Below are 12,454 nucleotides of genomic sequence, written 5' to 3' on the forward strand. Positions count from 1 at the left end.
ACCCAACGACAAAAATTACTAAAAAGACATCTAGATAGCAAGATTCAGTCTACAACAATAGTGTCCACAAAAAAACGTTAACGGTTCTTACTCGTCTGAGTATATAGTAAAAGAGACTCAGGCGAAATATACCAAAGAGACATTCCAACTCAAAAGTCAAAAATAAACTGACAACGGCATAGCCGATGTTATTACCATAAAGATATTCCTTATATTCTATAAAATTGTTCTCTCCGGGTGCTCCGGTTTCCTCCACCAATAAAAACTGACCGCCAAGATAAAGCCAATAGTGACGAAAGTGGTGTTAAACATCAACAATCGATTGATTAATTAATATATTATATAAATGCATGAAGAACAGATTTTTCGAAATTGTTACGAATGTTGTAAACTTTGTACACCAGAAAAGCATTGATTTTACATTTAAACATGAACTTGTTTAACCCAAAATTGATGACGTATAGAATGATGCTGTCAGAACACCATGAAATCTACATTTTGATTTTTATTTATCATCATTATTGCATTATATTTCAACAACATGGCAAGACACGCAAGTTATGGAAAAATGATTTAAAATACAAATGTAATTTCCAACCCCACATTTAGGGTTTCTCGTAATCGGTGGCTACCATTCACAATCTGTGAAGGTTTGCAGTAATGTTTTTCTGACATACGTCGTCGTCAATCACACGCTGACACGATTTGTTAACTTGTCTGTTGTTCTCATGTTTTGCCTGAAAAAAATGTATTCAAAGAATAAAAAATTGAACTTCTAATATTTTAAAATTCGTCTCAAATTGAGCCCAACAATGTTAGATCTTCAAGTTTGCGTTAGTAAATTTTTGTTCTTCCCTCAGTGGGATTCGAACCCTTGCGCCTGTGCCATTGTGGCGACACCGCCTGCACCGTGTCCAGCGCCCTAGACCACTCGTCCACCTAGGCTACATAAAAATATAGCTTTCGGTGGTCGATGTAATGCCTTTTTTTATGATCTCTCGGCACTGTTGCGCTGTTGAACAAATGGTCATTCTGTTTTGCAGTTTATGAGAAAAAGTGTGATAAAGGGCTTGTTGGACAAACGGACGGACAAGGGGATAGCAGTACAGCCCTACTATAGAAGTGTTGATGTACTGTGCTATATATTGCTTATGCTTTTTAAGCTATGTATTAAACATAACAAAAATGAGAATTAGCGACCATAATTTATTAATATATAAGGAAGACATTTAACAATAACTAGAGAAAAAAGACTATGCCCATCCTGTAATACATTGCAGGATTAAGCTTATTTTATTTTATACTGCAAACAAAATTCTTAACTAAGAGATAACATTTTAGGAAATGTAGTAAAACATATGCCAGATTTTATGTCTTGGCAAGAAAATGAGAAAATTAAATGTCTTCTTTGCCCATCAACCTCGAAAAAAGTAGAAGGCTAATAGGGTCCTTTTTTAGACAGGCATATTTATTCGTTCATTGTGTGTTCATTTACGTTTTTTGATTGAGTTAAAGCCTTCCAATTGATATTTTATAGTGTGTTTTTCTATGTTGTGAAGTTATACTATTGTTTCAGAAAAGGGAGAAGGTTTGGTACCATTAAAACGTTTAATCCCGCTGCAAATGTTTGCACCTGTCCTAAGTCAGGAATCTGATTACAGTAGTTGTCGTCTGTTTATGTAGTTCATACGTGTTTCTCGTTTCTCGTTTTTATATAGATTAGACCGTTGGTTTTTCGTTTGAATGGTTTTACACTAGTAATGTTTTGGGGCCTTTTAAGCTTGCTGTTCGGTGTGAGCCAATGCTCCGTGTTGAAGGCCGTACCTTGACCTATAATGGTTTACTTTTATAAATTGTAACTTGGATGGAGAGTTGTCTCATTGGCACTCATACCACATCTTCCTATATCTATTAGAACTGAGGACAGGGGACTTTTGATTTATTTATATAAATATATAAATAGATTGTTTCGCTTTTTTACTTATACATGTTTTATGGGATAATATGTTTTTTTTGTCTTTTTTATGTATATAATTTTTATGTGATCTGTTTGTATTTTAATGTCACAAATCTTTTTTCAAATGATTTATATGGCAATAAGATTATTTGGTATTAAAAGTCTTACAAATCACCTATAAAAGTAATAAAATTTATTTCATTCACACGTTAATCGATTTAAAAATAGAATTTAAATAGGTAAAAAATAATATTCTTTTGATGAAAATTTAAAATTCAATATACGTTAACGTTTTTGATGATCAGTTTATTTGACACAAACGGGACAATAGATTACAGGTGAACCATGTGATACTTTTATGAGAAATACAGATTATTTATTATAAATGACATCTTTTCACATATTTTAATGACGTTTACCAAAACTGGATCATATCGGTATGCGTGTTCAAATCATACAATTACGTCTTTATGAACAGGAAACGAAAACATTCAATTATTTATCAATACAGTATCACGAAATCAAATTTAGATAAAAATATTTATAATTTTGCATTGTATTTTCTTTTGTGTGACAGAATTAGGGCAGAAAAAAATTATTAGAATAATTAATAAATGAATAAAATATGATAAAAGAGAAAACAAAACCAAATGACACAGAAAAAAACTGTTTTCGAATTTGTCGTGTCGTATATTAAATATATCAGTAGCATATGCATTCGAATGTACTAATTTTAATTCTTGAACATTTTACTATTTGTACTAGTATCTATTTTTACTAGTATCTATTTTTACCAGTAACTACGTAAACAACATAATGTTATATACAAGACCGAGCTATAAACTGACAAACGTACTAAAACAGGCTATTAATGGGTAATTTGCTGCAGAAAATATTTACGAATCCTATCACTACATGCACATGTATGTGCTGCATATGAATTCATATAAGTTAATACTAACCATGCGCTCGGTCGTATGCCTCAATTGTCGCAATAATTTCTGGAGGTAGACCCCTCTTTCTGTTTGGTACAGGAGACCAAGTGGAAGGTTCCTCTTTATACTGATTATCTGGTGTTTTAGGCTGCTCTACTGGTTTAGATAAAGCAGGTACAGATGCTGCAGCAACTACTCCCGCCTTAGCCACTGGTGCATGCCGTGCTTCTAATTTCGCTGGTGTTGGTGCTCTTTCTGGTTTAGGAGATCCAACGGACAGAGCTGCCCTCCTAGCAGGAACTGAAGCAGCTACAGCAACAGCTTTAGGGGCAGGGGCTGGTTGCACAGGAGGTGGTTGGGGTGTTGTTGGTTTTGGTGTTGATTTTGATAGTGGTTCAGGACTTGGTGACGTGGCACCTACTACTGCCGCAGCAACCACGACATTTTGTATTGAGGGTGATCGTTGGCGCTCTGGGGATGGTGGTTGTGGGGTAGACTGTTTTGGTATTTTTTCTTGTTCCTTTTTCTCAGATTTATTACTGACCACAGCTGCTCCGATCATACCTCCTGCTAAGATGGCACCAACAGGTGGAAGACCTGGAGAAGGTGATCTAGATCCTATTGGAGTATAAATGCTCCTTACAGGACTAGGGTTATGTACTGGAGAGGCACGTCTGACTGCTGCTGCAGCTGCAGCTTGTTTTGCTATAACAGGACTAGGTGATTTCTCAGGTGTGGGTGATTCGATCTTTTGCACTGCCCTTGGTGCTATGACGTAAGCTGATGGTAAAACATTTTCCTGACGTTCCTCGGGTTGATATAGCGGAGTTTGTGGTTTTGCTTGAGTTTGTGATTTTGTAACAACAATAGGGGCAAACATGAATGCATTCGGAAGTATTTCCTCTTGGCGTTCTTCTGGTTGATACACTGGAGTTTGTGGCTTTGTCTCAGCCTTTTTGATGATAGCTGGCGCAAACACAAATGCTGTAGGCAGAACTTCCTGTTGGCGTACTTCCGGTTTATATACGGGTGTTGCAGGTTTTGCTTTTGCTTGCGTTTTTAGAACTGCCTTTGGCATATAAACGAATTTAGTTGGAAGTTTTACCTCACGTCGTGTTTCCGGTTTATAAATCGGTTCTTTAAAATCTATATCTCTTAAACTTGCTTCCCGTTTTATTTCTTCATTATTATTGAAATCTTCTCTTTTTTGTTTTCCTTTACGGTATCTGAACGGATAATAGTTATCTGGAGTTAATTTATAATCAACACTGCCTCTATACGTTCCTAATTTTCTATTAATATAATAATCTTTGTCCATCTGATATTCAGTATATTCATAGTTCCGAAGTTGAGGCGGAGGAATATATTCATATGGCCTAAATGTATGTGTATAAATTGGTTTGTCCGGCCATTCTAATCTTGACTTCCGTTTCCGTTTTACGGGTTGCGCAGCTGGTCTATCAATAATTGGTCGTGGTTTCTTCTGCTGTGTTTTCGTAGGTTGGTATTCATGATATTTGTATTCTCGAATCTTGTCATATTTGTAAATTTTGTCATATTCGTGTATTTTATTATAATCGTGAATATGATTATAGTCATGGACGTGGTTATATTCATGAACCCTGTCGTAAGAATGTATTTTATAATCACCCGGAGTCGTGTTAAAGTGTGATTTTGAGTATAACATGATGGTTTAACTTGCCAAACTTATTAAGTCTCTAAAAACGACCACAATGCAGTAGAAATTATCTTTGTACGCTTTTGGTGTTGCTTTTCGTATGTGATCCTAAAATAGAAAGGGAAAAGAATACCATTAAGCAAAAATTACAATTTTTATTGGTTACTGTATTTTATGACTAAGTTTATTTCTTGACCAATTTCTTTCGTCACATCCTTGATAGAATTTAAAATACTGGTGAGAGTTATATAATTACATTTCATTGAAGTTGCCAATTATTTAAACAAAACGAAAAATACCTTTTCATTTGTTCTAGCACTTGGTAGATACCACTGCTGAAGGACTATTAAAACACGAGAGTATCATCATTCTAAGCCTGTCTCATCCTTTTAAACCCTCATAGTTAGGATAATCAATTTCGTTTATAACCTTCACTATGAAAAAAAGATTGCGGACATAGTGATGCCACCTAAATCTTTTATAACCTTCACTATGAAAAAAGGATTGCGGACATATTGATGCCACCTTAATCGTCTATAACCGTCACTATGAAAAAAGATTGCGGACATATTGATGCCACCTAAATCGTTTATAACCTTCACTATGAAAAAAAGATTCTAGACATATTGATGCCACTTAAATCGTTTATAACCTTCACTATGAAAAAAAGATTGCGGACATATTGATGCCACCTAAATCGTTTATAACCTTCACTATGAAAAAAAGATAGCAGACATATTGATGCCACCTAAATCGTTTATAACCTTCACTATGAAAAAAAGATTGCGGACATATTGATGCCACCTAAATCGTTTATAACCTTCACTATGAAAAAAAGATTGCGGACATATTGATGCCACCTAAATCGTTTATAACCTTCACTATGAAAAAAAGATTCTAGACATATTGATGCCACCTAAATCGTTTATAACCTTCACTATGAAAAAAAGATTGCGGACATATTGATGCCACCTAAATCGTTTATAACCTTCACTATGAAAAAAAGATAGCAGACATATTGATGCCACCTAAATCGTTTATAACCTTCACTATGAAAAAAAGATTGCGGACATATTGATGCCACCTAAATCGTTTATAACCTTCACTATGAAAAAACGATTGCGGACATATTGATGCCACCTTAATCGTTTATAACCTTCACTATGAAAAAAAAGATTGCGGACATATTGATGCCACCTAAATCGTTTATAACCTTCACTATGAAAAAAAGATTGCGGACATATTGATGCCACCTAAATCGTTTATAACCTTCACTATGAAAAAAAGATTGCGGACATATTGATGCCACCTAAATCGTTTATAACCTTCACTATGAAAAAAAGATTGCGGACATATTGATGCCACCTAAATCGTTTATAACCTTCACTATGAAAAAAAGATTGCGGACATATTGATGCCACCTAAATCGTTTATAACCTTCACTATGAAAAAAAGATAGCAGACATATTGATGCCACCTAAATCGTTTATAACCTTCACTATGAAAAAAAGATTGCGGACATATTGATGCCACCTAAATCGTTTATAACCTTCACTATGAAAAAAAGATAGCAGACATATTGATGCCACCTAAATCGTTTATAACCTTCACTATGAAAAAAAGATTGCGGACATATTGATGCCACCTAAATCGTTTATAACCTTCATTGTGAAAAAAAGATAGCAGACATATTGATGCCACCTAAATCGTTTATAACCTTCACTATGAAAAAAAGATTGCGGACATATTGATGCCACCAAAATCGTTTATAACCTTCACTATGAAAAAAAGATTGCGGACATATTGATGCCACCAAAATCGTTTATAACCTTCACTATGAAAAAAAGATTGCGGACATATTGATGCCACCTAAATCGTTTATAACCTTCACTATGAAAAAAAGATTGCGGACATATTGATGCCACCTAAATCGTTTATAACCTTCACTATGAAAAAAAGATAGCAGACATATTGATGCCACCTAAATCGTTTATAACCTTCACTATGAAAAAAAGATTGCGGACATATTGATGCCACCTAAATCGTTTATAACCTTCACTATGAAAAAAGATTGCGGACATATTGATGCCACCTAAATCGTTTATAACCTTCACTATAAAAAAAGTATACGAACATATTGATGCCACCTAAATTGTTTATAACCTTCACTATGAAAAAAAGATTGCTGACATATTGATGTCACATAAATCGTTTATAACATTCACTATGAAAAAAAAGATTGCGGACATATTGATTCCATCTAAATCGTTTATAAATTTCACTATGAAAAAAAGATTGCAGACATATTGATGCCACCTAAATCGTTTATAACCTTCACTATGAAAAAAAGATTGCGGACATATTGATGCCACATAAATCGTTTATAACCTTCACAGTGATAAAAAGATTGCGGACATATTGATGCCACCTAAATCGTTTATAACCTTCAATATGAAAAAAAGATTGCGGACATATTGATGCCACCTAGTAAATCGTTTATAACCTTCACTATGAAAAAAAGATTGCGGACATATTGATGACACCTTAATCGTTTTTAGCCTTCACTATGAAAAATGATTGCGGACATATTGATTGATGTAAATGATTTATAGCCTTCACTTTGAAAAAAAAGATTGCGGACATATTGATGCCATCGAAATCGTTTATAGCCTTCACTATGAAAAAACCAGATTGCGGACATATTGATGCCACCTAAATCGTTTTTAGCCTTCAATATGAAAAAAGATTGCTGACATATTGATGCCACCTAAATTGTTTTTAGCCTTCACTATGAAAAAAAAAGATTAAGGACATATTGATGCCACCTAAATTTCAGAAAGACGGGAAAAACTAGGAACTCATGAGAACTGAAAACGCATCAATGAAATAACTGTTGAAAAGGGATATCATCAATAACAAAACCATGTACATACTCCTTTATTAGATAATTAAAATACATAATACATAATTTGTCCTTAATTTATTCTTAGAGTTATTGCTTTATACGTGTGTAAAAAAGTCGCAAATTGGTTTTAGAATTTTTCATAGAAAAGAAACCTCTATTTCAAGATTGAACTTACACAGAAACAATATACAAATAAACCAAAATTTTGCTGTATTTATATCTAAAAACAAAGAATATAGGAAATTTAAAGTAAATTATTGATGTTTTATTTTCATTAATTTACTAGCTTGAAATCTTAGCTTACCGCCAAACGACGAATTTTTCAGCAGCCAATGTGTGATAAAATGTTCTTTAAAATGTTCACCAAAAACAAATTATGATATACTCCTTAATATTTATTATAAAGAGACATACGTCACTGCATGCACTAAAATAAACCGACGTTTCAGGCGAATTACCTTAAAAGAATTATAAAAGAAATGGGGGTACGTAAAATGAAAGAAAATATTAGGAAAATTAATGTTGAAACAAGTACTAAAAATATATTTGAAAGAAATTTCAACATAATATGACCATTCAATATTTAAAAATAATAATTATTTTTTGTCATACTTTAAAATTGTATTTGTTATTTTTGTAAATACATCTGTATTTCCCTTCAGGTGCCCCTTGCATGAAATAAGATGACATGATTTCCTTTCACATCCTTATGAACAAACTTCTTTTGTAAAATGAATGTTTATATTGGTATCTATAAGCAAAGATCATCCAACCCTGCATCGTTTATAATAACTTTTATGTACTTGAATTGAATATAATAACGAAAAGTAATAATCTTTAATTATAGTGTTTGATTGAAGATTTTACATCTGAACAACAATATGCTCAAAATTTCTTTATGCTGGTATTTGAATATATTGTATTGTGATATTCTTATTCTTAAGTTTGTTTGCAATTGTTAACTCGAATTCATATTCATATTCAAGACTAGTGTATTTAGATCGATTCGCTAATAATGAAAGGCCATATCCTTCAATGACAATTGTGTTCATCATATTAAGTCCTCTTATATTGCTTTTTGTTATTTTTGATAAATTCTATTATGTTTTGCGACACTCAAAATAACTCAATTACTTGGATGGCCCGATTTTTTATTTGGCCCGCAGTCCGATCGACCATTCTCTCTCACATCCCATACGTGTAGAAGTCCGTTAACTGCAACAGACCAATATCCCGGTAATCAAATAGGCAAACAGAATAAGACTGCGATTTCCATCCGTAAGTTTAAAATTGAGAATGGAAATGGGGAATGTGTCAAAGAGACAACAACCCGACGCAAGAGCAGAAACAGCTGAAGGAGAGAAAATCCCGCACCCGGAGGCGTGCTTCAGCTGGCCCCTAAACAAAAATATGTACTAGTTCAGTGATAATGGACGTCATACTAAACTCCAAAACATACAAATGAACTAAAATTAAAAAGCATACAAGACTAACAAAGGCCAGAGGCTCCTGACATGGGACAGGCGCAAAAATGCGGCGGGGTTAAACATGTTTTGTGAGATCTCAACCCTCCCCCTATACCTCTAGCCAATGTAGAAAAAACAAAAACACACAGCAATACGCACAGTAAAACTTAGTTTAAAAGAAGTCCGAGTCTGATGTCAGAATAGGTAACAAAAGAAACTAAGCAAAATGACAATGATACATAAGTTAACAAAGGACTACTAGCAGTTACGGACGTTCCAGCTCCAGACCTCAATTAAACTGATTGAAAGATTATATCTTCATCATACGAAAATCAAGCACAATCCCTCCCGTTAGAGGTTTGGTATCATACCATCATAAAATATATGAGAAAAACATAACCCGTACCATGCCAACAACTGGTTTTAGAATAAATGACATTGTGTTTATTTCCTATGCAAAGACCCTATGAGTGAATCAATATTAATACCAAAATATGCCATCTTTAGTGACCTGACAACAATGATTTAATTTAATACTTCAGCATAGTATTTGGAAACCGACGACAGGTTAAGAACATTAATATTCAAGTCCTTACTAACATGGACACGGATGCAGGATTTGATGTGTAAGGGGTGCGCTCCTGAGAATTAGGAGTAAGATGATCATATTTTGACCAAAAATTGGCTGTTATTTTAACTATAAATTACATTTTTTTCTACTTTAGGGAGGCCTCGCTCCAGGTGTGCCCCGTCTGAATACGCGCCTTGACACTGATATTTTCGCTCAATATTTTTTAAGTATATGGATCGAGTTTGACTGAGACATATTTCACCTCTTCATTTTAAGAATTTTAGGTTGGTTTTATGGACTAAGATATCTACGGGTATTCATGGATATGAACTGGGCCGTTTAATTTACAAACTGATATAATTATGTTTAACAGATTAGAAATTAAATTTCAAGCAAAATTTACAGATCAGTTAAATTGAAAGCTCGAAATAACACCTTCAATATTTAATTTCACGTCAAGACTTTCCATTCTTAACAACACATACAATACAATGTATTTTAGATGACCACAGCTTGACCTGGTCATCTTTGTCATGTTATCTGAAGCAGATTAAAAAAAAATCCGCCTCAACTTTTGAAAATGTCAGGCATTTACTAGTTTTACATTTACGGCTCTTAGTTTTTAGCCGGGTTGCCGAAGGCGGAAGCAGGTCTAGTTACCGCTCGATTTCGTCCGTCCGTCCGTCCATCCGAAAGAACAATTTCGTCAAAGTTTTCTCGGCTCCTATTAAAGATTTGGTCTGCAGCTTGATAATGTTGAGTTGTAGTGAGTAAGCAAGTGTTATATCTGCCGTGTAGCCACTTCCTGTTTGCCGATAGTTTGACATTTTATCACTCATTGTACGAGGAAAATGTTCGTCAAAGTTTTTTTGCATCAGCGAAAGGGAATCATCAGTTATGTTCCAGTATACAGTTTAGTCTCTGATTCATGATTTTTTATTATTAATTGTTTCTGGCTTTTAACTAGCTGTCAGTAACTACGAGTACTCTAAAATCGTACTTGTTAATTTGACCTGTTGATACTACTTGTAATGCTTTTTTGTTATCTAATGTTTACTTATTCAGGGTTATATCTAGGGCAGGTTTCACGAAGCTATCCTGATACTGATCTTAGCAAAGATATCCTAAATCTGTCGCAAGTTCTTTAAATTTTCAAATATTAACATTGATTTGTGGAAAAATTCATGTAAATGTAGTATGTCTTTCCCATAAATTACTAAGCGTATTGATTAATATAATAAGATAATTTGCAAAATTAATATAAATAATAAGTGTAATTTATATAAATAATCTATCAATGATATACTAATATACATATGAACTTTAAATACAAAATTGAAAAAAATGAATAAAATTTTAACTTTTTTAAGTGAGTTGAATTCGTTTTGTCACTGAATCGGTTATAATAGGGTTAAATGATAAAATCGTGCATTCTTGATACCAATACATCGAATGTTCATTGTTGACAAATCATGACAATCCGTCAACCAATAAAGATTTAGTTGTGAACAGGAAAAGTAGAATAGATAATTAGATAATAATTAGATAATTTACCAAATTAATATAAAAATGAGTGTAATTTATATAAATAAACTTATGACTATCATAAGACCATCATAAGACACCTCTCATGTAGTCCTAACTTTAAGACCAACTTGAAGAGATGTCCTTATTTAGGACCACTTTGTGAAACCCACTTAGGACTAAGATATGTCGTAAGACCATCCTAAGACATGTCTTAGTCCTAAGACAGCTTCGTGAAACTGGCCCCTGGTCTTTATACCAGCTTTGATAAGTGTTTGGTATTACTATAAATTTTCACTTCTTCGAACTATGAACATCAAAATTATTTATTTTGTAAAAATACTTCCTTTCTCCTTTTAAACTGTATACCTAACAAAAAAAATATTTTCATTTACCTGTGTATATATTATTGTAAATGGCAGATATTTGTTTAAGGTTATTGTTGTTTTTCTGAAATTGTATAACATTTCACAGCGGTATAATACTGTTACTTTAATTATTCATCCCTTATTTTATTGATTTTGTATTTACATTGATCAAATTTATTCGTTCGGTGTATGTTCACTTGTGTTAATATGTCTTTAGATTGAGGTAAGCCATTTTAATTGATATTTTATAGTGTCTTTCTATGTTGTGATGTTACACTATTGTTTCAGATAAGGGTGAAGGTTTGGTACCATTAAATCGTTTAAACCCGCTGCAATTGTTTGCACCTGTCCTAAGTCAGGAATCTGATGTTCAGTAGTTGTCGTTTGTTGATGTGGTTCATAAGTGTTTCTCGTTTCTCGTTTTTTATATAGATTAGACCGTTGGTTTTCCCGTTTGAATGGTTTTACGCTAGTAATTTTTGGGGCCCTTTATAGCTTGCTGTGCGGTGTGAGCCAAGGTTCCATGTTGAAGACCGTACTTTGACCTATAATGGTTTACTTTTATAAATTGTGACTTGGATGGAGAGTTGTCTCATTGGCACTCATACCACATCTTCTTATATCTATATAACTTCAATTAATTGCATGCAGCGACGCAGGTCTAGACCCGGTATTGGTCTTGTTTAATTTCTTTTGTGAATGATAATAGACTTTCATTTTTACCCTACTGGGATATTTCATTTCCTCGTAAAGTTGTCCAAATCAAATGAGACTGGGATTTGACGGCACTATTTTAGCGGGAAAAAATCCATGAAAATGACGGACGTAAAATGTTCAAAAATAAATTTTTAAGATGGTTTGATATAAAATTTATCTTATTTACATACTTAAATTACATATTTTTATGCTGATATTCACATGATTTGATTGATCACTTGGTATTGCACGAATGGGCAGGGTCGTATCCATTCCTCAATTGCAATTTCTTTTTCGTTTATGTTATATCCCATTCATTATAAGTTATGTTTATTATATATTATAAAAGGCTAT

At 33.4% G+C, this 12,454-nt stretch overlaps 1 protein-coding gene across 1 annotated transcript; it reads right to left on the reverse strand.

The window, feature by feature from the left end:
* Positions 1 to 492: 492 nt before the first annotated feature.
* On the reverse strand, positions 493 to 7,918 carry LOC127723177 (uncharacterized). Its single transcript, XM_052229688.1, has 3 exons — positions 7,780 to 7,918; positions 2,920 to 4,678; positions 493 to 737 (listed from the first exon to the last, which is right to left on the reverse strand). The coding sequence occupies exons 2-3, from the start codon at positions 4,577 to 4,579 to the stop codon at positions 727 to 729; spliced, it is 1,671 nt and encodes a 556-aa protein (XP_052085648.1). The 5' UTR covers positions 4,580 to 4,678; positions 7,780 to 7,918; the 3' UTR covers positions 493 to 726.
* Between the last annotated feature and the right edge of the window lie 4,536 nt (positions 7,919 to 12,454).

This window comes from Mytilus californianus, unplaced genomic scaffold (genome assembly GCF_021869535.1).
Source record: "Mytilus californianus isolate M0D057914Y unplaced genomic scaffold, xbMytCali1.0.p SCAF_13, whole genome shotgun sequence".
NCBI classification, from domain to species: Eukaryota; Metazoa; Mollusca; class Bivalvia; order Mytilida; family Mytilidae; genus Mytilus; species Mytilus californianus.

Excerpts from the sequence above, each read along its gene's own strand:
- LOC127723177 (XM_052229688.1), bottom strand. The coding sequence starts at position 4,579 with ATGTTATACTCAAAATCACACTTTAACACGACTCCGGGTGATTATAAA.